Source organism: Rhineura floridana, chromosome 7, assembly GCF_030035675.1.
Source record: "Rhineura floridana isolate rRhiFlo1 chromosome 7, rRhiFlo1.hap2, whole genome shotgun sequence".
Classification (NCBI taxonomy): domain Eukaryota; kingdom Metazoa; phylum Chordata; class Lepidosauria; order Squamata; family Rhineuridae; genus Rhineura; species Rhineura floridana.
This window is the reverse complement of record NC_084486.1, coordinates 51645077-51670311: the sequence shown is the minus strand read 5'-3', so window position 1 is coordinate 51670311 and position 25235 is coordinate 51645077. Positions and strand designations below refer to the sequence as shown.

General features: G+C 38.9%; 1 protein-coding gene across 16 annotated transcripts in view; it reads left to right on the top strand.

The window, feature by feature from the left end:
* The window catches only part of ADGRA1 (adhesion G protein-coupled receptor A1), a 588775-nt gene that overhangs the window by 214146 nt on the left and 349394 nt on the right, over positions 1 to 25235 (top strand). For all 16 annotated transcript variants that reach the window (XM_061635602.1, XM_061635607.1, XM_061635603.1 and 13 more), the window contains one exon: positions 13817 to 14030. In XM_061635602.1, the coding sequence (XP_061491586.1) occupies positions 13817 to 14030 (214 nt within the window). The remainder of the gene's footprint in view (positions 1 to 13816; positions 14031 to 25235) is intronic.

The following is a 25235-nucleotide window of genomic DNA, read 5'->3' as shown; positions in this document are numbered from 1 at the left end:
CTATAGCCAGCGTGGATTTTTCACATTCCGCAATGTTAAATTGAAAATACCCCTCCATGCCATTCTGATGCTTCCCATAAGCTCATTTCAAAACGAAACCTTGCAGAACTTATAGTCCTGAACTCAGAAATGCTTGCTTAACAACCATCTAATTTTTCATGGCGATACACAGAAGAGTCAGAGAGAATAGAGAGTTCAAAATCTAAAAAGATAAAAAAACACCAGAGCCCTTTTGGATGTTTTTCAGAGTTCCCATAATCTGTTGACATTCATTAAAAATCAGCCATGTTCACAGAGTACCTGCAATCCTATTACTGACCTTGCACCATACTCTAACCTTCATCTTCTCCTGTTTTTAAGTTTAAAAAATGCCTGGCTGATTTTTAATTAATTTAACAAATTTTGCCTTGAATTCAATGATAGTGTCAGGCATTCTCAGTAAGAACCAACTGTCAGTGTTCTAAAAGCCACAGCTGCTGGGCTTGACTAATCAGGGGACCACACCCACAGCAGACTTTGATTTCACTTGAGACAGTCATGGCTTTCCCCAAAGAATCCTGGGAAGTTAGTTTGTGAAGGGTGCTGAAAGGAGACACCTATTCCACTGAGAGAGCTCCAGTGGCCAGAGTGGTTTAACAGTCAGCCACTCTGATTGAAGGTCTGTGAGAGGAACAGGGCATCTCCTAGCAACTCTCAGCACCCATCACTAACTACATTTCCCAGGATTCTTTGGGAGAAGCCATGACTGTCTAAAGTGAAATAAAGGCCTGATGTGGTTGTGGCCAGGGACAGCTTTGGTTTAAATTTGGATGGGAGGCTACATGTGCCTGCTATAGAATAAAAAGGTGGGGAAAACATTGAAAAGCAATGATACTGTTCACAATGTTTTCCTTTTGGAAATGAAAGGGGCATCCCCTCTGCCCAGTGCCCACTCACCCAATCTCCTCCCCTCCCCTCCTCCTTTCCTCCCTGCCCCTCCCCCAGGTCAGTTTTGGACTACAACCTGGGAGACCAGGGTTCGAATCCCCACACAGCCATGAAGCTCACTGGGTGACAAGTCACTGCCTTGGGCCAGTCACTGCCTCTCAGCCTAGAGGAAGGCAATGGTAAAACCACCTCTAAATACTGTTTACCATGGAAACCCTATTCATAGGGTTGCCTTAAGTCAGGATCAACTTGAAGGCAGTCTGTTTCCATTTTCAAACATGATTGCACAGAAATAAATCCTACTGAACTCAAAAAGTATGCAAATGATCAAACCCACCCTCCCTTCTTCTCCTTCTCATCCCCTCCCTCTTGCCCCTTCCCTCTCCCTTTGCCCCTCCCTCCCCATCCCCTTCCAATCCCTTCCTTCCTCTTACCCCTCCTCCCCATGGTCTGTTTTACCTGTCTTAGGCATGATTGCACAGGAGTAAATACCATTGAACTCTATAAGCATGCAAATGATCAAACCTTTCCTCCCCCCTTCCTTTGACCCCCTCCAATCCACTCCTTCCCCTTTCCCCTCCCCTCCTCCTCCCCCATAGTCAGTTTTACCTATCCTATGATTGCATAGTAAATCCCACTGAACTCAATAAGCATGCAAATGATGACTTACCTTTCCCCTCCTTCCCCTCTCCTCTCCCTTCCCCTCCCCTCCCCACTTCCTTGTTCCTCCTCCCCTGCCCACTCCAGCCCTCCCTCTTTCCCCCCAGTCAGTTTTATCCTAAGCATGATTGCACGGGAGTAAACCCCACTGAACTCAATAAGCATGCAAATGATCGGTCCATTCTCAGCAAACTCGCACAGGATCCCATTTCTTACCTCCCGGATTAAAAAGCAGAGAAATTCACTAAAAGGCGGAAAACCTTGTGGTTTAAGAACATACCTATAGCCCACAGATCTTTCTATCAAACTTTAAAAAGCAGGGAAACTGGGCGGCTATAGTGAATGCACCAGGGGAGCAGGAGACCTGAACTCCTCTCTGAGATATTGTACTGCCCTACACGTTTGTCAAAATGCAAACACAATTTGGGTTGGTCTTTCAGTCCAATACACTTGCTGTGTAGCTTGGAAGAATTTGGTAACATGTGCCTCTGATCATATGGTGAGTGGTGACAACACCTACAATCAGCCCAAATGATAGAAAGAAGACTTGCTGTGCTGATCTTGTTTTAGCAGGAAGGAAGCAACGTTATTAAGACGGTTGATATAGTTCAGATGGTCATTTTAAATATGTCCAATTTACCCTGCAATTTTAGTGAAGTTTCCTATAGGAAATCATTTTCTTTTGTTTCTATTTCTGTGAAAATGTGAAGTACAGCAACACGGCAAAATTTACACTAAAAAACTCCAAAAATAATTGTGGAATAATGGCACCGATTATTCTGCAGAATAGTCTCCAGTGGACATCAGGAGTGTCTCAATTTGCACAAGATGAAACAGTGGGAGGCGAAATATATTCTAGCAAAATTCTAAGTGTGCTCTATGGTTTTAATTGACCGTTCCCGCCTTGCCTTAAATGAAGTGGTTTAAGTATAGCAGGCTGAAAACATGCATCTTTTTTTCCCCAACAGCTAGAGTCATTGTTGAAGTAGCAACATATGTAATCAGTCTGATTTTACATCAAACTGCAGTTTCAGATTCAACTGTTAATGCAACCAAAATAGAAATAGAACGTAAACTCCAATTTGAAACACAAAAGTCTGTCTTCACCATCATATGACATTGACCAATAAAAAGGCTTTGAAATTAATAAAAATAAATTTGACACAGATTTCTAGCATTAATAATGAGGGAAATAAAATTTTCTAGATTAGATCTCTGTAGAAACAGTAGTAACAAAGGAAAGAAGCAGTGTAAGAAGAACACCAACAAACATACAAAAATATAATTCTCCATCTGACCACTCACCATATGGTCAGAGGCACATGTTACCAAATTCTTGCAAGCTACACAGCAAGTGGATTGGACTGTGAAAGACCAACCCAAATTGTGTTTGCATTTTGACCAATTTGTAGTGCAGTACAATATCTCAGAGAGGTCAGGTCTCCTGCTCCCCTGGTTCATTCGCTATAGCTGCCCAATTTCCTTTCTTTTTAAAGTTTGATAGAAATATCTGTGGGCTATAGGTACGTTCTTAAACCACAAGGGTTTTTTTGCCTATTAGTGAATATCTATAATTAAATACGTTTCAACATACAGTGCCCAGTTCTTTCTCCATCTTTTTCCGCATTAGCTATAGATGTGTATTATCTATTGTTATGTGCCACCATTTAGTAAAATGCAGCATACATAATTCTTCATTCTTATGTTATGCGACTCTTATCAGATTGAGAAAGGTCAGTTATTGGGCATATTTTTATTATTATCATTATCATTTATTTGTATGCCACCTTTCCACAGCTGAGCCATCCTCAAGGTGGCTTACAATGTTGAAAAATTACATGATTCATTCTAACAGTTACAAAAATAAAACAAAATATAGTCAAACCCAGGGCTGGATTATCCATTAGGCTTAGTAGGCTGAAGCCTAGGGGCCTGGAGCTCTTGGGGGCTGGCGATCCACAGAAGCGGGACAGGAGCCACAGATCGCGGGACAAGAGCTTCCAAACCGCCCACCATCCCCCTGCTTCACTTACCTTTTTCTCAGCTGTTTTTTGCAGTTTGCCATCAATCAAGATGGCGGCCGAGGTTTCCCTAAGGGGCTGAAGCCTCTGCCGCCATCTTGGTTGATGGCACGCATGCGTGCTACACGTGCACATTGCTGCCATCAACCAAGATGGTGGCAGAGGCTTCAGCCCCTTAGGGAAACCTTGGCCACCGGCAAACCTGCGCTCACAGTGCGTGCAACCGCCAAAAAAGCTGAAAGGTAGGTGAAGCGAGGGGGATGGGATGGGACGGCGGGCAGCTCAGAATCAGCCTAGGGGCCCTCCTCAGCTTAATCCAGTCCTGGTCAAACCAGTCATAAGCAATAAACTAATGGAAACATCTCTATAAATATACAATAAAATTAAGTAATCTCCACATACTTCATAATGTCTAACAAAAATACAAAGCTATACTCCCTAAAACAGCAAAAGTGCACCTCTAAAATTAAATCTTGACCCCCAAAAGAACTCCTTAAAAACATCCCCAGTAGCCTATAGGCATCCTGAGCAGCAGGTCTTTCAGGTCTAGTGGCAAGATGGCTCCTCGCCATATTTGTGGAGCCTGACATGTGGAAACACAATTACTTTCTAAGGCCCAAACTGCACATTAAACACAAATCCATATAGTGGTAGCCGGATGGCTCATTTTCAACCAGAAAAGCTGTGTCCAATAATTATGTGATACTTCTGGTTGGTTGGTTGGTTTTTATTTCTGGCTTTGTATTATGCTTTATGATGTTTGCTGCTGCATCTCTTTCTAAATTGCTTTATCTCTGGCTTTTATTAGTTTGTGCTTTTGTATATTCCTGCTTTGTGTTATATTATCATTCTTGTAAGCTGCCTTACAAGATGAAGAAAGGCAAGATAAATGAGCAGGGAAAGGGTTAAACAGCCTCTCCTTCCACTTTGCCTTCCTGATTTTTCCCATTGTAAATGGCTTTTTCAACTCTAGTTGGGATATTGGACTACTGTTACATAGATTTGTATATAATTTGTAATCTGGAGTGCAGTGTTGAGGCTACAGTGCTGGCTGCAGCATAATGTTAGAGCAACTTAAATTTCAAAAAGATGGGGAAAAACAGGTCGGTCATGTGAAGGAACTTCATCCCTGTTTCCCATGGTGAGGAATCTTTGCATTGTGCTTAGTCAGAAAATGGAATAGCTGGAGGGGTGGTACGTATGTCTGGGGCTACCTCTTGACTAATCTACTCTTGCTGCTTTTATTTCCTTGACAGAGCTGAATAAAAAGGCTTGTCATGATGCCTCAGCTCCTGTGCTGTTCATCTATTGGCCAGTTCATAGAATCCTCGTCTTCTCTTTCCAGTTTGAATTAATAATTCTTTCAGAACATCAGGCATAAAAATACTGCAGTTTGGAAATCACATCAGCAGATTTATGCCAGATGATAGAACTGTTTTAAGAAAAGGCATAGTGCCGTTCACAGTGTTAAAAATACATGGAAGGGTATAGGAAAAGGAGAGCCCACAAGAAAACCTGGTAGACCTGGGCTTTTATGCCAGAGATAGGGCTAATGTTTGTATTACAAATTACAAAAAATATATAAAGTAATTGTCAGTCTTTCAATAACAATTGTTCTCTAGGCGAGGTTTGAAAATCACAAAATCTACCAAAAAAAATCTTAATGGCAACACTAACGCTAGGGGGGAAATAAATCTGAAAAGTCTAAAAATCATGGTGTTTAAAGTGGATACCAGCTGAATAACTGGGGAGGATATTCCATAAACGGAGCCACACAAGGAAGGCCCCTTCTCTTATGACTACTCACCATATTTCAGCTTGCAAAGACAGATGGAGAAGGGTCTCCTTTGATCTCAGACCTTGGATTGATCCTTCAGATTACCTGTTTCTATAGCTCTGAAGAAGGGGTTGTATTAATTTTATTTAATTTATAGCAGTGTTGTGGAACACAGCTGAATGTGTGAACACATCTACAGTGTAACCTTAACCATGTCTATTCAGGTTTACAGTAAGTCCTACTGAATTCAGTGAGGCTTATTCCCAGGTAAATGGGCCTAGGGTTGCAGCCTTATTGTGATAAGAGTTTGATTGGATTGTATCCGACTAGGCTTTACTCCAAGCATAGCCATTGATAATGGGCCTCTTAGTCACCATTAATTTCAATAGACCTGCTCCCAATACAACTAACATTGGATACAACCTATTGTAAATAAATTTATTATTCAAGTTAATTACTTCTATGTCATCTATTACATCCTATAAATGTCTAATTCTAGCATTATATCTCATTTCCACATTATGTTAAAGTATTTCCATTATTTAAGCCAATTGCAGCAAGGTTTTTGGGGACCCAATACAAAGTGCCAATTCAGTTTTTTGTTTGCTTTCACTGAGCAACACTTTGTATGCATTGCCAATTTTCATCATTATAGTTAAAAATACAGCTTTTTGGCTGCTTACACTAGTTGCGTTCAGAAGGAACTGAGAAACTAATACATTATTTTGACAGTAAAACTGGTTTCATTTGTATGCTGTGTTCCTAGCTATAATTTATGTAATTATTTACTTAAAATATTCCTTCCAAGTTGTTCATGGTGGCTGATAATCATTGAATTTAAAATGTCACACATTAAAATATAAATAAAATAGCTGATAAAATTCTTGGAAGTAAACAAACCTAGGAACTGGAAGGCCTTAGACCTGTCAAAATGTAAGGTTGTTGCCTAATGTATAAGCTTGCAATCCTAACCTTACTTACTTGGGATGAACACCATTGAATTCAGCTGAACTTACTTCTCAGTAGACATAGTTATGATTGCACTGTAAATGTCATTCGGAAGGGACCAGCTCAATATCTCAGGGCAGGGAGTTTCATCGCCTAGGTGCTACAGTGGAAAAGGTAATCTCCCACACCCCTACCAATTGCACCTCTGATTGTGGCAGGACATGAAGGGGGCCTCCCCTGATGACGCAGGTGGCTGAACAGAACTTCAGATTGGTCCTGGAAATGAAGAGAAAACTAGTGAAGCTAGTACAATAATGGAATTGAATGCTCCAAAAAATCCATCTCTGGTCAAAAATTTGGCTGCTGCCCTTTATAACAGTAGAAGGTTGCAAACATTTTCTAAAGGCTGCTCCATGTAGAACTCATTATAGTAACCAGGTCTTGACATAGCTAAAACGTATGTGATGTGGACAGGTCTCTGTTCTTCTGGAATAGGTGTAGTTGGCACAACAGCTGCCACCTGGGCATCCAGGAACAAATCTGAGTGCAAAAGCGCTCCAAAACTGTGCACCTGGTTTTTCACCCCAAATCATCTGAATCCCTCTCCCTGGTTCAACAGTCCTACTGATCATGAATGATCACTTCATGTCTTGCAAGGTATACTTTTTATTGGTTAGCTTATATCCAGTCCATTAGCCATTTTAGGCAATGGTTCAAAACCTCCACAGTCTCCCTAGTATATAAATGAAAAAACAGACAGAGCTGGGTACCATCAGCACTGATGACACCACAGGTCAAATTCCAGACCTCCCCCTGAAGCTTCATATAGATGTAAAATAGCATGGAAAACAAGATAGAACCCTATGGGGACACCATAATAGGGATGGGGAACTTATGGCCCTCCAGATGTTGCTGGACTCCAGTTCCCATTGTCCCCAGCCAGCGCAGTCCATGGTTGTGAATGATGGGAGTTGTAGTCCAACAACTTGAAAGCCACAGTTTCCCCAATTGTGCCTTAAGCCAATTACTATGGTGTTGAGCACAAGTCCCCAAACTATAAGTTATGGAACCTACCCCTCAGGAAGGGCTGTAACTATAGATGCAAAACATCCCTGTGCTCACCCCAAAAGAATCAAAGACTCATATGTGTTTCAAAGCTAACTCATTCAGACTTTGAGGACTTTTCATGCATTACATCAGTCAATCCCAACTGTTCAAGATTACAAGAAAATCTCAATTATAGAAAATTCTGGGCATTTGTAACTTTCCATCAAAACAGATAATGTGAATTTTATCCCAAAATTGTTAAGGTTTCAAACATGAACTAGAATACTAACATTTGCTATATTAATAGCACAACCTAGCATTTTAGAAAAGTGTGTATACATAAATATACTGTAGACAATTTTGTCTATCTATTGAGACAAATGTCAACATGGATAAATACATTAATCAATCAATTTATTACAAATACTAGAAAAACATAAATGGATGACTCATGTTCATTGTGTTGAAAAATTATTTGCATTCTATATTTGAAGGTTATCAGGTGGATGTACAGTATTTATCATTCAATTAGAGAAGAACTCATTCCCCCTCCAACTCTGAAAAGATACACAGGTGTTTCCACTGTAGTCTGAACTGGAAGCCCTAAATATTTGCTTTATAAACAGAGGAACTGAGGATAAAAAAATGTACCTGTCGAAAGGTACGACAGAGTGAATAAATATAATTATCCCCACATAATTAGAAATGCAGAGCTTGGGAGTGAGCCATTTTATCTAAATTAGCACTGCTGTGTTTTTTTGTAAATGTGTGTAGATTTATTACAATCAGTGCAGCTAAATGTGGAATAAAATTACTGCTTAGTACCAGCCTCAGTGTTTGACCCTTGAGTTGCAAGCACTTTGTTCCCTGAAAATATAATGCTATATGCATAATTCTAATATTGTGGCAACTGCATTCAATACAGGCTGTAAGAAGGAGAGAGGGAGAAAGTAGAAAGAGATCAGGGCTGCGTACACACTGTCCCTTTAAAACACATTTAAAGCACATTTTTCCCTCAAAGACTTCTGGGCACTATAGTTTACCCCTCACAGACTTAAGATTCTTGGCAACCTTTAAGAAGCTACACTGCCCAGAATTCTTTGAGGGGGAAAAGGTTGCTTTACAGGTGTAGAAAATGGTCAAAAAAGATTTAAAATGTGCTTTTGAATGTGCTTTAAAGACATAGATAGTGAGTTAGAATGGTCAATTTATTTGTCCTTTTGCAAAAGGATTGGATGGCCGCCTGTTACTTTGCAATTAGCCATGGCTCTAAAATACTTACTTGATAATGTGAGACTAGCATGTTTCCCCTTCATAATCTATATTATATTTACTTATATAATATTGAATTTCTATCCCATTTTTACTCCAAGGAGTTCAAGGTGGCATACATATTTCTTCCTCTCTCCATTTTATCCTCACAACAACCCTGTGAAGTAGGTTAGGCAGAGAAGCAGTGATTGGCTCAAGATCAGTGAGCTTCCTGGCTAAGTGGGGATTTGAACCCTTGTGTCCCAGGTCATAGTCCAACACTCTAACCACATCACCACACTGGCTCTTAGCACTCATAACTCTTAGCATAAACACTTTAGCAGTGTTTTACCAATTATTTTATAATTGTCTTGGATTAGTTTACAGAATGAAATGAGAACTGTCAAACTGACAATGTGATTACATGTGCATGGGCTCCTTCTGGGAGGAAGGGCGGGATATGTTTTATTTCAGTATAACTTTTTGTTCAGGGATGGAAAGAGCTTGTATATACTTCATATGCAATTAAAGAAACAGTTACTTGCTTCATATTGGGTCATTTTATTTTAAAGGTATATATAATTTAAATAACCCGTATTATGAAATAATGACTAAAGAGTCAGTTATTGTTCATTATAAGTAGACTCTGCCCACCCCTGCAAAAAAATAAATCCACATTTAGTTTATTTTGATCACCTGGCTTTTAGCTTCAAGATTATTCTGTTAATGCAGTAGCGCATACAAGGCAAGGATGAAATGTTCCATAGTATAAGTTTCCTCAAAACTCAATTTATCTAATTATATTATTTAACCATAGTCCTTTTAAGGCATTTCAATTACTAAGTTAGCCAGTGCTGCGTCAAAAGCATTCTGGCAACCTAACAGGTGGTATTGATTCGAGCTCATTCTTTGTCAGCTATCTATTGCTTTTGCCAGTCCAATGTTTCTCTCTCTCAAAAAAATCGGTATTAATGTTGATATTTTGAAAGGAAAGCGGCTTCGCCGCCTCCTCCTCAGCTGAGGCTGGTCAGTTTTCACATTTGCAAGCAGAGATTGGCTGTTTTCCTTTTGGAAAGGAAAGGAGGAAAGCAACATTCAGTGCCCCCAACCCCCCCTGTCCTCTGCCCATTGGTCCATCCATCCAACCATCGTGCTCCTCTCCTTCTGTTTGACTGCCTGTTTGACTGCCTCTATCCTCTCACCATCCATCTGGTCTGCTTCTCCCTCCTCTTCCCCTCCCTACTTTGCTAGTCCTGACTGGCCAGTAGCTGCCTGGGGTGCATGCCTCTGTCACTTAAGATGCAGCCACTTGCTGCTGCCAACCACTCACTGTGGCTCCTCCCTGCCAAATGCAGCCCTCACCCACATACATGCATACACTCATGTACAGATTCAGTCTCACACACAGCATTGGGAGGGAGGGAATTAGCAAGCAAAGCAGACTGATCAGTTTGACTTATTATATTTGATGTGGTAAAAATCTGGTGTTGGGAAAAGTGGCCGACGGTTTCCAGTGGACCTGTAAATTACCAGGAGCTCTGATGCCAATTCCAATTTCATCATAATCCTTGCCCATCCCTAGATACAATTAGGGTAAACACTGGAGGAGGGCAGCCGGGACAAGCACTCTAGCTCTGCCCTCTGTCACTGTTCTCATTGTTTTGCAACTCATGCAAGGGGAAAATCTGATGTGGACAGCCTCCTGTACTTGTAGAAGTTCCTATGCGTTTTAGGGCATTGAAAATTCAAGGTTCTAAAATAAGTACAAGAGGTTCCATGAGAGCTGGAAGGTGACAATAGTAGGAATGGGGGAGGAGAATGGAGTTGTGCGGTACACACATAGAGTTGTGCCTGTAGACTAGGTACAGGAATAATGAAACCAGAGCTGGTGTGGGTTGAAATGGGCCACAACTTTATTGATTAAGCAGGTAAGCGGGGTTGGCGTGGCATTGGGTACAGGACCTGCATACATTCAAAGAACACACCTGTTGTTTGATAACTACCTCAGCATCCTGCTAAGGAACATCCTTGGGAGTTGACCAGCACAAAAGGACCCAGTGATGTATGCCAGGGATCAGGGAGTCCCACTGGCAACTGAAGACCCATGGCTTCAGACCTGGGCTACCTGAGCTCAGGCCGGGCTCTGATTGCCATATAAGCCCCCCCCATGTAAGAGGTCCTGCCCAATGCCATTTCCACAAAACTGTGACAGAATTAAAAATAACACCTAACAAAACTTACCTATCCACTGGGAAAAAAAGGCAAAAAACTTCCCAATCATGGGCCAGTTATGATTGGAAACAAAACTCCTTTCTGGCCCTGTCAACCAGTGACTGCATAAAGCCTCAGTTGATGCTTCTAAACCAAGGGTAGGTTGATTGAGAAAGCTCGGCCTGGGGATCAAAGAGGCCAGGCTGGCATGGGGCAGGCCCTTTTATAAGGCCCTGCTTTGCCCCACCCCCTGCGAGATCTTGCAAGGCCTCACAAGAGTGGTTGAGTCCTTGCAAGATCCAGCAGGAGCCAGCCTCTCCCTCATGACAGGCAGCCGTGTGGCCCAACAATTTGGTCCTGGTGCAGAGCTGCACCCAGAGCTTCATTTAGCATGCTGCCCCTTGTGCTTTCCTTCGTATGTTTAGTTTACCCTAACTGTAATGCTTGAAGGTGGCTGGAACATCTGGGCATATTTGTAAGCCACTCTGGGCACCTTGTGCGGGGAGAAGAAGATATAAATGACAATAGAAAATATTTGTATTTAGCTTAGATATTTAACATAGGAATGTTTGCTCATTGATACTTTCTAGAATATCCATCACCATTTTTTTACTAAAGGCTTGTACTGTATGCTTTGAACACTTGGGGGGGGGGAATCAGGCAACAATTCAGAGTCAGCAGAACTTGATTCTCAAAAGCTTTTGGTTGGCAAGTGATGAGTCACTTGTGGTTGTAGAATAGAAGGAAAAGAGGCAATACTCTTTCCATGCTTCATCGTGGTCCTACTCTAGACTATCCATTAGACTTGCTTGACCTGATCTTCCTTTGCTGTAAATACTTCCAGATCAGGTCTAGATCTTTCCTGGCTTTTCCTACCTGGCTTCTGTTTGTCTGTTTCTGTGTTTGCTGCTGTGAATTCTACTTTCATCTCCTTGAATGGGTTGTATAATTTTGGACTATTTCTTACCTTACGTTGCTGTCTTCTAGGCAATTATTTCTGAATCTCCCTGTAATGCTGGCCTTTATTCTGCTTGTACTCATTACAGCTCTCCTTCAGCTATTGCCCAGTGCTAACAATCAGTTACCATACGGTAGCTCGCACCTTGTGGAAAGCCAGTTGTCTGTAACCTCCAACCACAAAGTGAGCTGATAGTTCATGAGTTGCATGAATTTCAGCTTAACAGACATCTTGCAAATGATGGTGTTTGGGATGTCGTAAACTTATGCATCTGCTCACCATGTGATTCTTACTCCCTTAGCATAATTAATTTTACTCGGGGCTATGCCCCTGCTTGCTTTGTTTGCCAACCCCACCTACCATCACCAAAGCCCCCCTTCCCCCCCAGGTCACCAAATCCTTCCTCCCCCTTTCCCTCTGCGATTCACCAAAGCTCTCCTTCCTTCCTCCCACAGATCACCAAAGCTCTCCCTCCTCCCTCCCATGGGTTGCCAAAGCTCTTCCTCCCAGAGGTTGCTGAACCTCTCCCCCATGGGTCGCTGAACCTCTTCCCCCATTCACCCCTCACAGGTCACTGGAGCTCCCTTTCCCCCCATGGATCACCAGAGCTCCCCTTTCCCCCACCTAGGACATTAAGGCAGGCCTCCCACTCACCTGTTGAGCTAAGCCCTAGGGCCACAGTGCTCTGGACCTCCCACCCCCTCCTGCACCCCCTCCTCGCTGCCACTGCTGATTACATCACTGTTTTTTTGTTAAGATGCTTTGCCACCATGCCCGCACATCACACTGCATGACGACATGACAACATAACATTTTACAAAAATATAGTATAGAGAGAAATTGTGCCGTTTTGCCACTTAGCTTAACTGAAAGTATAATGTGGTTTTCTCTATTGTTGATCATAGCCAACAAATAAATGTCAGACATGCACAAACCCATAAAGTTGAAATCTAGAGGAGTGAAATTTTATCTACCTATGGAAGCAGTGGACACGATGCATCTGTGAAATATCCTCTTCCATGAGCTGTGGTGATGGCCACCAACTTAAATGTTTTTAAAAGGATATAATACAAATTCATGGAGGACGAGACTGTCAATGGCCACTAGTCACAATAGCTATATGCTACTTCCAGATCAGGAACATTATTCCTCTGAATACCAGTTGCTGGGAATCAGAAGTGAAAAGAATGCTATTCCATGCAAGTCCTGCTTTCAGCTTTCCCATCGGCTTCTGGTTGGCCAGTGTGGAAAACAGGAAGTTAGACTAACTAGATGGACCTCTTTGGCCTTATTCAGCAGGGCTCTCTGTGTTGCATGAGTGATGTTAACTGTTTTATTAAAAGGGTGCAACTAATTTGATAGTCTATTTTGTCTTTCTTGTTTTAGGTTGTATGCATAATCTTGCAACTGCAGATTTTCATGTGGTTTTTGTGCCAGGATTTTAAAGAAAAAGAACTGATTTTAAAATAAGTTATCTAGATAAATGTCCTGGCTTCTATAGACAATACTGTGGAGAGACAAAATAATGCACATACCTGACATCACCTTTGCTCTTCATAATCATATCTCTCCAAGTTCTTAGCAGTACCTGAATGTAAGGGAGTGTGTAGGGTCTATTACTGTGTGCTGTTCATCTGGTCATAGGTCATTACCAGACAGAGATTTATAGTCATTGCAATATTTGTGGGCCCTGTACAGAAATCGTTTTGAGGATGGAACACTAGAGATAGACAGACATTGCTTCTAGGATAGTTCTACCCTAAGTATTAAAAAATAAATCTATTGGTTTGACATTTACACTCTAGGAAAAGAAATAAAAATCACAATCCTGTATCTGCTTAGTTGGAGGTATACCCCATTAAACTCAATGGGACTTGTTGCTGAGTAATAACATCCCCATGATTGTTGTTGCTGATTCCAGTATTGCATTTCTTTCTTTCTAAGAAAGAATGTATTTTTCCACTAGTGATTAACAATGCAATAAGTGAATTGTTTTCTTTATACTCTCATCTACAGCTGGACCTCTGGAGCTGCCTCTTTTTGAACTCATACCATCACAGAAACAGGTGGTTTTTCATGGTGACCGCTTGCCATTTCAGTGTACGGCAACATACCTCGATAATACTACACAAGTGCATTGGTATCATGAAGGTCGCCTAGTTAAAACTGATGACGAAAGTGGCTTGTTTGTGGAGGACAGCATAACACATGATTGCTGTTTAATTACACGGTAATGTATTCATATTTTTGATATGATATAGAGAAGATGTTACAAATCTGGTGTCTTCCAAATATATATTGGACTACAATTCCCATCAGCCCCAATCAGCATGGCCTGTGGTCAGGGATGATGGAAGTTGTAGTCCAATAACATCTAGAGGACACCACTTCAGGAAAGGCTGATTCAGAGTGTGAGACAGAGCAGCACCTGCAAGGTAATGTTGAGAATGTTTGGCTTTTTTGGGGGGCGGGGGGGTTGAAAGATAACATATAGGTATTTTAGTACTCCCAAGTGCTTAGGAGAAGTATAATGTGTAAAGAGAGTAATGTCTCTTCAGAATTATTCCTGAAACACTCATTCCATTTGCTAATGAATTCCAGTTCTGTAGCCTCATGCATCAAATATATACTGAAATTTTCATTTAAATACATTAACCCTAAGGGCAGAGATTTTCCCAGAACACTCACTAGTTTTTGATAATATTTCTGGGGGACTAAACTAGAATTACAAGCGATTGATTGGCTATGTATTATATTCATAGTACTTATTTCTGAGCAGATATGTATAGGATTGCGGTGTCAGTATATTCTTCTTTCATGGAAAATGGCTCAATGCTCTTCAGTAATACAAACAGCTTCTCAATGGATCCTCCCTCCCCTACTACTTGCCATTAATGATCAGGTGGAGTGATGTTTCCAGGCTGCTTTTGTATTCTCCAGTCTCTCTCTTTCATCCAGTAGGGATACAGAGGATTCACTAATTAACATCAGTTTATTTCTGTGTCAGCCATTTCTCCATTAATATCACTTTACCTGAACAGGCCTTTTGTTCTTAAAAAAAAGTTCTTTGCTCATCATTTGGAACATTGATGTGTTTTTTGTTTTTATTTTAATAATTTTTTGCACTCTCTTCTTGCTGCGTTCTATCCATATGAGATGTCTTGGGTGAAGAGATATAGAAACTCCTGCTGTTGCACCTGCTAGCAGTACCTAGGCAGAGCAATTCTCAAAGCCACATGCACTGGCAGCAACCAATGCAAATGTGTTAAGAACCTGAATCATGCGTTATTGAACAGTACAGTCTCAGAGCTATGTAGCCCTGCTGAGCTGCTTTAATTTGTGTATGTTTACTTTATATCAAGGGACGACTGAAATAATTTAGTTCATTTTTTATCAGTAGGATACTGAAATGATGAGCTCTACTGCTGAATTTTATCCTTCATTATGTAGAAATTTTGTTTTACTATATACAAAATTGCCATGGTGAATGTTTAAAAAGATCAGAAAGGGGGAGCATGTATGTAATATTGCAAGGTTTGAACTGAATCACAACATAAAAATCAGTATGTGTACGCAGCGCTGATAGTTTAATTAGTTCTTTCAAACACCTGCTGCTTAAATTGCTGGGTAGATAAGTGCCCTGCCCTCTCATTTTTGCAACTGCAGATTTTGTTTGCAACCCATCATAAAACTAAATATCTGATAGATATGATCTAATTTACCATGGTTTTATAACACATGGAGCTTTATAACACTTTTCTCTTTTTTGCCCCCTATGTATTTATTCAGTTAACTGAATGTGTGTGTGTTGTTGTTGTTGTTACTGTTATGTGCCTTCAAGTCGATTATGACTTATGGTGACCCTATGAATCGGTGACCTCCAACAGCATCTGTCATGAACCACCCTGTTCAGGTCTTGTAAGTTCAGGTCTGTGGCTTCCTTGATGGAATCAATCCATCTCTTGTTTGGCCTTCCTCTTTTTCTACTCCCTTCTGTTTTTCCCAGCATTATTGTCTTTTCTAATGAATCATGTCTTCTCATGATGTGTTCAAAGTATGATAACCTCAGTTTCATCATTTTAGCTTCTAGTGATAGTTCTGGTTTAATTTGTTCTAACACCCAATTATCTGTCTTTTTTGCGGTCCACTGTATGCGTAAAGCACTCCTCCAACACCACATTTCAAATGCGTTGATTTTTCTCTTACCCACTTTTTTCACTGTCCAACTGTCACATCCATACATAGAGATTGGGAATACAATGGTCTGAATGATCCTGACTTTAGTGTTCAGTGATACATCTTTGCATTTGAGGACCTTTTCTAGTTCTCTCACAGCTGTCCTCCCCAGTCCTAGCCGCCTTCTGATTTCTTGACTGTTGTCTCCATTTTGGTTAATGACTCTCTCTCTCTGTGTATGTATGTATACGTATATGTCACTATTGTGACCTAGCATTGGTTTTGAATGTTGTGCTGTTTATATTTTTGAAAGCCAATATATTTGGCATAATTAAAACTTTTGAATGTTGGTGAGCCTTACAAAAATAATATTTATCAATATTAGAAAGGAAGGAGTCAGTAAAATAGGTGGAGGAGAAGACTTTGTCCCTGGTTGCAGGATTCCCAGAAGAACTACAGATAGCCTTCCTTTGTCAAACAGAGCTGTAAAGTTGGGAGGGCCATTTTGGCTAAGCCCCAAGTATAACTACATATATATAATCAAATTAATGTGCATGCAACTTTCACTTTAAGTGTTGTCATAGAAACTAGGGCAGTATTCAGCCCTCTTCATTTAACTCTGTGTGTGTGTGTTTCTGCAAATGTATGAGTGTATTTATAGCCCGTTAGCACAATTTTCACTTTCCAAAGCTACTTATTGAAATTTTAAAAGAGAATTGCTGTGTCCATATATCCAGATTGTTCTAGATATATATTTCCAGTTCAACACAATTATAATTTATAAACTTTCAAGTTTTATTATCTTTACTTTCTTTTTTTTTTTTTTTCAATAATTTTTATTCAGATTTTCATAAAACATACAAGACAAAATCATAAAACATTCAAAGACAAAAAACAAAATCAAAAATAGTTAAACAAAAAGAAAAAAAGAAAAGAAGAAAAAAAAAAAAACAAAAATAAAAAATAAAGAGTAAAATATTGACTTCCCATTTGTCAAAGATCAAATCAGTTATAAGTCTATAATATATAGCAATCCTGTCTCTTAAGTCATATTATAAAATCACTTTCCTCCAGTAGTTATCTTACTTAATCATCAAATCTCATAAACATTACTTTATTCTTTCCACAAAAAGTCAAAGAGAGGTTTCAATTCTTTAAGAAATATATCTATCAATTTTTTTTTTCCAGATAAGCATATCGATTAATCCATCTCATTACTAATTATAATAATCTTATTGTCATAACCATAGTCAAAATAAACATTTCAATTAATCCATCACATCAGAATCTGTTAGGTTCAGTAATTTCAGTAGCCATTGTTCTATTATCTCTATTAGTTCCATTTTCCATCTTCCATCTTCAGTAGTCTTGTTAAGTCCAGTAATTTCAATATCCAATCTTCCATTATCAGTATTCCATAATAATCTTGCTGTCAAAGCCATAGTCATATAATAAGAGTCTGATGGGAATTACCTCTATCCCAAATATTTTCTTGCCATCCATTCTGAATAAGTTGCTGAAATACTGCTGTAAAATCATATCTCTGTTCTTTTTTTCAAAATACACTGGGTCATCTCTTAAAAGTTTTTCCATTGTCACATGGCTGCAGTTAATTCCATAGATTTTCTCTATATTGGGCTCCATCACATCATTCCAGTCCAAAAGATAATCCATGCCATTGATAACTTTATCTCTAGAATCTTCATTAATTTCTTCAGAGATAACATTGAGTTCCAAACAATAGATTTTATTTCTAAAGTCCATAGACTCCAAATCTTGTTCCTGTTCCACGTTTGTTCCAATCTCCGGGATCTCCTCTCTCACAGGGACCCCTATTCCAGTCTCCAGGGTCTCCTCTCTCACAGGGACCCCTATTCCAATCTCCGGGGTCTCCTCTCTCACAGGGACCCCTTCCAGGGTCACCTCTCTCACAGGGACCCTTATATCTTTAATCTCCTGCTTCATTTTACTCAATTCAATTTTCGTTATCTCAATCTCATTCATTATTCTCTGAAACATAGTTATTTCCAGATTCTCAGCCACTTTCTTAATTGCCATTTTAAAAGAAAAATATAGGAAAACCACTTCTTATTTCAGCAACAATTGGGTTAATACTCCAAACTTGGTGACATCACAGTATAAACAGAGCAGACAGCCTTATCTCTCCAATAGTTAAGTAAACAAAATGCAGTTCCCAGGATCGAAGCAATTAATGGCAATCGTCAAGAAACAGATTCGTCAAAATAAAATAGACCAAAAAGAGAGTAGTCTCAAAACAGTATAATATTTTTCAAAATAAAAATCTGGAATAGAAATCCCTCTTCTGTGTGTATCTTTAGAATGCAAATCCAGGACAGCTTTTTGCAACAAAAACAGAGATAAGCTATTAATTAGTGCGTAGCAGAGAGAAGTTACGGCTCCCCAGTGAGATGTCAAAAACCGATCAATCTGGCAAATCTCTTTTAAACAGCAACAATTTAAGTCAAGTAAAAGAAAAATATAGAAAGAAGGGTGCTTGCCTGTTAGTGCGTTCTCTCTTAGAAGATAAGATGAACGTTCGCTTTAACAGATAGAGCTTGCTGTTGAAAATCCGTCCCACCTTCGTCGGCTGGACCTCGTCCCATAAATTAATGAGATCTGGTCGTCCCAACAAAAATAGGCTTTGAGGTTAATCTCTTCGTTTCTCCCTACCCGGGAGAAGTTTAATCAGTCAAAAAAAAAAGAAAAAACTGACTGATATATCTGAATAAGCTTCTTTTGAGGCAGGAGCCCGTCTCAAAAGCAGGCACAGGCTAAGTCACCCTTCCCGGAAGTCTATTATCTTTACTTTCTAAAGATAAGTTATTCAAGCACATTTATAAACTTTCAAGTTTTATTATCTTTACTTTCTAAAGATAAGTTATTCAAGCACATTACTAACTTTCCCTCCAGAGAAAAAAAAAAGACAACCCAAACATTTTTTACTGTGGTAATGAAACTAATTTATAAAGCTGTGTTCTGCCTCATGACATTTTCCTTGGCAACAATTGTTTCCATATGGGACACTCAAGAATATGTTTTCAATTTGTTCCTAGTTTACATTTTCAGGTTTTGGCCAATAATAACATTGTTGAATTATGCTCAACCTTTGAAAGATACTCTGACATATAGTTTCTATAGTTATATCTATACTTCCCTATAAGATAAGGAACTCACTTCCTGTCAGTCATTGAAATGGTGTATATGGTGTAAGTCAGCCACATATTTCCTATAACATTTGAAAATAATTTGTGCATTTGATAAATATATTCCCAGGCACTGAGATTAGCTGAAGTTCCAAAGCACATGTTTACTAGGTATTTTCAAGTACTTTAATGTCTTTGAAGATTATGGGAAGTGCGTGGTTAGCTCATACCAGCTGGCCCACTTCTTAAGACCTTCTGTAGCAGCCCTTCACCAGCTACCCTGTTTTAGCAGAGATACTTTTTGTATTGAGAGGGATTCAACCCAGACAGGTGGCTTAGCAGTCCCAAATTTAAGAGTATACAATGCAGCAGCTCAATTAAGTTGGCTGAATTTAAGGTTCCACATAATAACAAACAGTATCTCAACTGGAATTTTTTTATTGAGATCCCTTTAGAAACTTGGATGTGAGCATCAAAGAATGAGAGAGAAGACATTTTAAAACAAAATTTGATCCCATCCCATTACCAAAAACATGGGGAAAATATAAATTAATCTCAGATTTCTATTCCGGCAATTGTAATAAGACATGATAAATTTTGTAGGGGAAATTAGTTGCAGAACTTGGGAAAGCATGGGGTCTCTATATATTAAATACTAAATTTGGTATTTAACACGTGCTAGGCTTAACAGACTTCGTTCAGAAAACCTGTATTGGAAGTATTCAGCAAGGAATGCACATTTACATCACATATGGTGGGAGTTTTTTTTTTTTTTAATAATTTTTATTCAAATTTTTCAAAAGACAAACAAAACAAAGTCAAAAAACATAACAATACAACAAAAAAAATAAAAATAAAATAGTTGACTTCCGATTTGTCGCAGATCAGCTATAAGTATATAATATACATCAAACCTGTCCCTTAATGTATACATACAGGATCACTTTTCTCCATAGGCTGTCTTAGTTAATCGTCAAATCCCAATATCATCATTTTATTTTGATCTTTCAACAAAAAGTCTAAGAGAGGCTTCCATTCCTTAAGAAATGTATCTGTCGATTTTTCTCTAAGTAGACATGTCAATTTATCCATTTCTACTAAGTCCATTAATTTCAATAGCCATTCTTCCGTTGTTGGTGTTGATTCCATTTTCCACTTTTGTGCATATAATAATCTTGCTGCCGTAATCATATATAATATTATTCTTCCATATTTCTTTTCTATTTGTTTATCCATAAAACCCAATAAAAAAAATTCTGGTTTTGACTGAATATTTATCTTTAGAATTTTTTGCATCTACCTACCTATCTGTGCCCAAAATGATTTTGCCTTTTTACACAGCCACCACATATGATAAAATGATCCTTCTTGTTGTTTACATTTCCAACAAACATTAGAAACATTACTATACATTTTTGACAACTTTTCTGGAGTCATGTACCAACGGTACATCATTTTATAGAAATTTTCTTTAAGATTATAGCATAGTGTAAATCTCAAGCCTTTTTTCCACATATTTTCCCATTGATCCATTTGTATGTTATAACCAAAATTTTTTGCCCACTTTACCATACACTCTTTTACTTGTTCTTCCTCCATATCCATTTTCAGTAAGAGTTTATACATTTTCGCAATTATATTTTCATCATTTGTACACAATCCTATTTCAAAATCAGATTTACTTATTTCAAACCCATACATTTTCTTGTCCATTTTATATCTTTCTAACAATTGTAAATAGGCAAACCATTGAAAACTATATCCTTCCTTTGTCAGTTGTTCTCTCTCTTTCATTATATATTCTCCATGTACATTTTCTAATAGTTCTTGATAAGTTAACCATTTCTCTTTTCCAGCCATTTCTCTTCTGTAAAACGCTTCTTGACTTGAGACACAAAATAATGGTATTTTCGAATAAAACCTTGATTTATATCTATTCCATATTTTCAACAGAGGACGTCTTATAAAATGATTGTTAAAGTCTACATTTACTTTTACTTTGTCATACCATAGATATCCATGCCATCTCCACTTCAAATTATGGCCCTCCAAATCCAATAGTCTTTTATTCCTCAATAAGATCCATTCCTTTATCCAGACTAGACAGCAGGCAGCAAAATAAAGTCTCAGATTTGGTAATCCCAGTCCTCCTCTTTCTTTGGCATCTTGTAGTAGTTTAAATTTAACTCTTGGTTTTTTTCCTTGCCATACAAATTTAGAGATATCTTTTTGCCATTGTTTAAAAGGTAAATCAGAGGATATTACAGGTATTGTTTGAAACAAAAACATCATTCTCGGTAATACATTCATTTTTATCACAGATATTCTACCCATTAATGACAATTGTAGTTTATCCCATCTTAGCAGATCTTTCTTAATCTCTGTCCATAATTTTTCATAATTATTATGAAACAACTTTGAATTTTTATTTGTCATAATGATACCTAAATATTTCAACTTTTTCTCTATTGTAAAATCTGTCTTGTCCATTAACTCTTTCTGTTCCCTTAAAGTTAAATTTTTCACCAACATCTTTGTTTTTTGATTGTTGATCTTAAATCCTGCTAACGGTCCAAATTCTTTTAATTTGTCCATCAATACATTAATTCCTTCCAAAGGGTTTTCTAGTACAATTATCAAATCATCAGCAAATGCTCTCAATTTATATTCTTCTTTTTTTATCTTTAATCCCGAAATCCTTTTATCTTGCCTTATATCTCTAAGCAGCACTTCTAAGACCAGAATAAATAAAAGGGGAGATAATGGACATCCCTGTCTTGTACCCTTTTGTATTTCACATGAATCTGTTAAATCTCCATTAACAATTATCTGAGCCTTCTGAGATGTATAAATCGATCTAATCCATTTTATAAAATTGTCTCCAAAATCCATTTGCTCCAAAACCTGAAACATAAATTTCCAATTCAAATTATCAAATGCTTTTTCAGCATCTAAAAAAATCAAAGCTGCTTGTTTATCATTTCGTTGTTCTAAATATTCCCACATATGGTGGGAGTATCAAACGGTATCTAAATTTTGGAAACAAATATTGCGCAATATGACTGAAATTACATTGAGACTCACCCTAATGCTGATCCTGTTTAATTTGATCAAGGAGGATCTACCCTTGGATTTGATATCATTAATAAGGGTTTTGTTGATAGCAGCAAAGATAGTTGAGACAAGAAAGTGCAAATGTCAACAAGCTCCATCCAATTAGAAGTGGCTACTTAAAAAGCGTAGAACTGGCAGAAATGGATAAATTAATTGAATTGATTCAAAGGAGAGAAGGTAGAATGCAGAGTGTCAATTTTGCTGAGAGACGGACACATTCGTTCAATTACTGGAATGTTAAGTATGGAAATGTGAAGCTTGAAAGGAATCTGTTTTTGTAATAACTGATGATGATAAAAAACAAAGGAGAGGATCTTTTTTGTCATGATACCCTGACTCTGGAATACACACCTCCCACCCACTGCTGAAAAGGCACATCCGCCACTGACGTGACAGTCATTTCAATGCCAAGGAATGACCTTCCAGATTGGCCAGGCATTTTAAACAATATTTTTGTTGGAATTTTGCCATCATAGAATAGTAAGAGTTGGAAGGGGCCTATAAGGCCACTGAGTCCAAGTCCCTGCTCAATGCAGGAATCAACTTGAAGCATACCCAACAAGTGGCTGTCCAGCTGCCTCTTGAATGCCTCCAGTATTGGAGAGTCCACCACCTCCCTAGGTAATTGATTCCATTGTGGTATCGCTCTGACACTTAGGACATTTTTCCTAAAAAATCTGGCTTCCTCTAACTTGAACCCATTATTCCATGACCTGCACTCTGGAACGATCGAGAAGAGATCCTGGCCCTCCTCTGTCTGAAAACCTTTCAAGTACTTGAAGAGTGCTATTGTATCTCCCCTTATTCTTCTCTTCTCAAAGCTAAACATGCCCAGTTCTCTCAGCCTCTCCTCATAGGGTTTTGTTTCCAGTCTCTTGATCATCTTCGTTGCCCTCCTCTGAACCTGTTCCAGTATGTGTTTCTCCTTCTTAAGGTATAGTGTCCAGAACTGAATGCAGTACTCAAGATGAGGCCTAACCAGTGTCGAATAGAGGGGAATGAGTACTTCACACAATTTGAAAAGTATACTTCTATTAATGCAGCCTAAAATAGCATTTGCCTTGTTTGCAACTACATCACACTCTTGGCTCAAAACAGCTAGGCTGGTGGGGACTAGAGAGAGGGCCTTCTCAGTGGCGGCCCCCACTCTCTGGAACTCCCTCCCATATGATCTTCGACATGCCCCTTCCCTGAATGTATTCCGCCAGGCCTTGAAGACCTGGCTTTTCAGACAGGCCTTCGGGACTTCCGGGGAGGGTTAATCTTTTTGACTAATTGCCTGCTACTCTGAACTGTCACTGTTTTACTGTTTTATTGTTGTACTGTATTTATTATGATGTATTTTAATTGAGTTGTACGTCGCCTAGAGTGGCCATTGGCCAGATAGGTGACTTATAAATTATTATTATTATTATTATTATTATTATTATTATTGGCTCATATTCAGCTTGTGATCAACAACAATTCCAAGATCCTTCTTGCATGTAGTATTGCTGAGCCAAGTATTCCCCATCTTATAACTGTGCATTTGGTTTCTTTTTTGTAGCTGTAGAAATTTGAATTTATTGCTTTAAATTTCATTCTGTTGTTTCCAGCCCAATGCTCCAGCCTATCAAGATCCCATTGAATTTTGTTTTTGTCCTCCAGCATATTAGCTATCCCTCCCAATTTTGTATCATCTGCAAATTTGATAAGTGTTCCCTGCACCACCTCATCTAAGTCATTAGTAAAAATGCTGAAGAGCTCTTTACCTCCTCCCAGTTTGAGAAGGAACCATTGATAGGCGTTCTTTAAGTACAATTCTGTAGCCAACTGTGGATTCACCTGTGGATCCACCTGATAGTTGTTCCATCCAACCCACATTTAGCTAGCTTGTTAATCAGAACATCATGGGACACTTTGTCAAAAGCTTTGCTGAATTGAGGTATATTTTGTCCACAGCATCTTTTTGAAGATAGGGACAACATTAGCCCTCCTCCAGTCATCTGGCACTTCACCCAGCCTCCACGATTTCGCAAAGATAATAGTAGTTCTGAGAGTTCTTCAGACAGTTCCTTCAATACTCTAGGATGAAGTTCATTGGGCTCTGGAGATTTGAACTCATTCAGAGTAATTAGCTATTCCTTGACCATTTGTCTATCGGTCTGAAGCTGCAATCCTGCCCCTTCACTTTTGCCAGGAGGGTCATTGACACTCTTTTGTGAGAAGACTGAGCTAAAGTAGGAATTGAGCACTTCTGCCTTTTCTTTATCATCTATTCTGCCATCCTCATTGAGTAGCTGTACCACCATTTCTTTTCTCTGTCTTTTACTATGAATGTACCTGAAAAAAAACTTTTTTGTTGCTTTTAGCATCTCTCAGCATTAGCCTTCCTGATGTCATCCCTGCAATTCCATGCTAATTGTCTGTGTTCATCCTTTGTGGTCTGACCTTCTTATCTCTTCCTGTATGCGTCCTTTTTTTGTTTTCTGGTAATCTGTAAGCTTTTTGTGAAGCCACATTGGCTTCTTCTGCCGGCTTCCCCTGTTTTCCTTCTTGGAATTGTTTACAATTGTGTCTTTAGAATGTAGTTTTTTAGAAACTCCCACCCATCTTGGACTCCTTTTCTCATTAGGGTCGCTTGCCATGGAATCTTACTTATCATTCTTCTGAGTTTATTACAATTGGCTTTTTTGAAGTCCAGGATATGTGTAGGGCTACTCTCAGCTTTTGCTTCCTTTAAAATCAAGAACTCAAATATAACATGGTCACTTTCCTCCAGAGTTCCTGTAAGTGCCACTTCATCCACTAAGTCATCTCTATTGGTTAGAATCAAGTCAAGGATAGCTGATCCTCTAGTTCCTTCCTCTACTTTCTGTAGGAGAATGTTATCTCCAACACAAGTCAGGAATTTCTTGGAGGGGCCGTGTTTGGCAAAATTTGTCTCCCAACAGATATTGGAATAATTGAAGTCTCCTATTACTATTACATTGTGCCTCCTC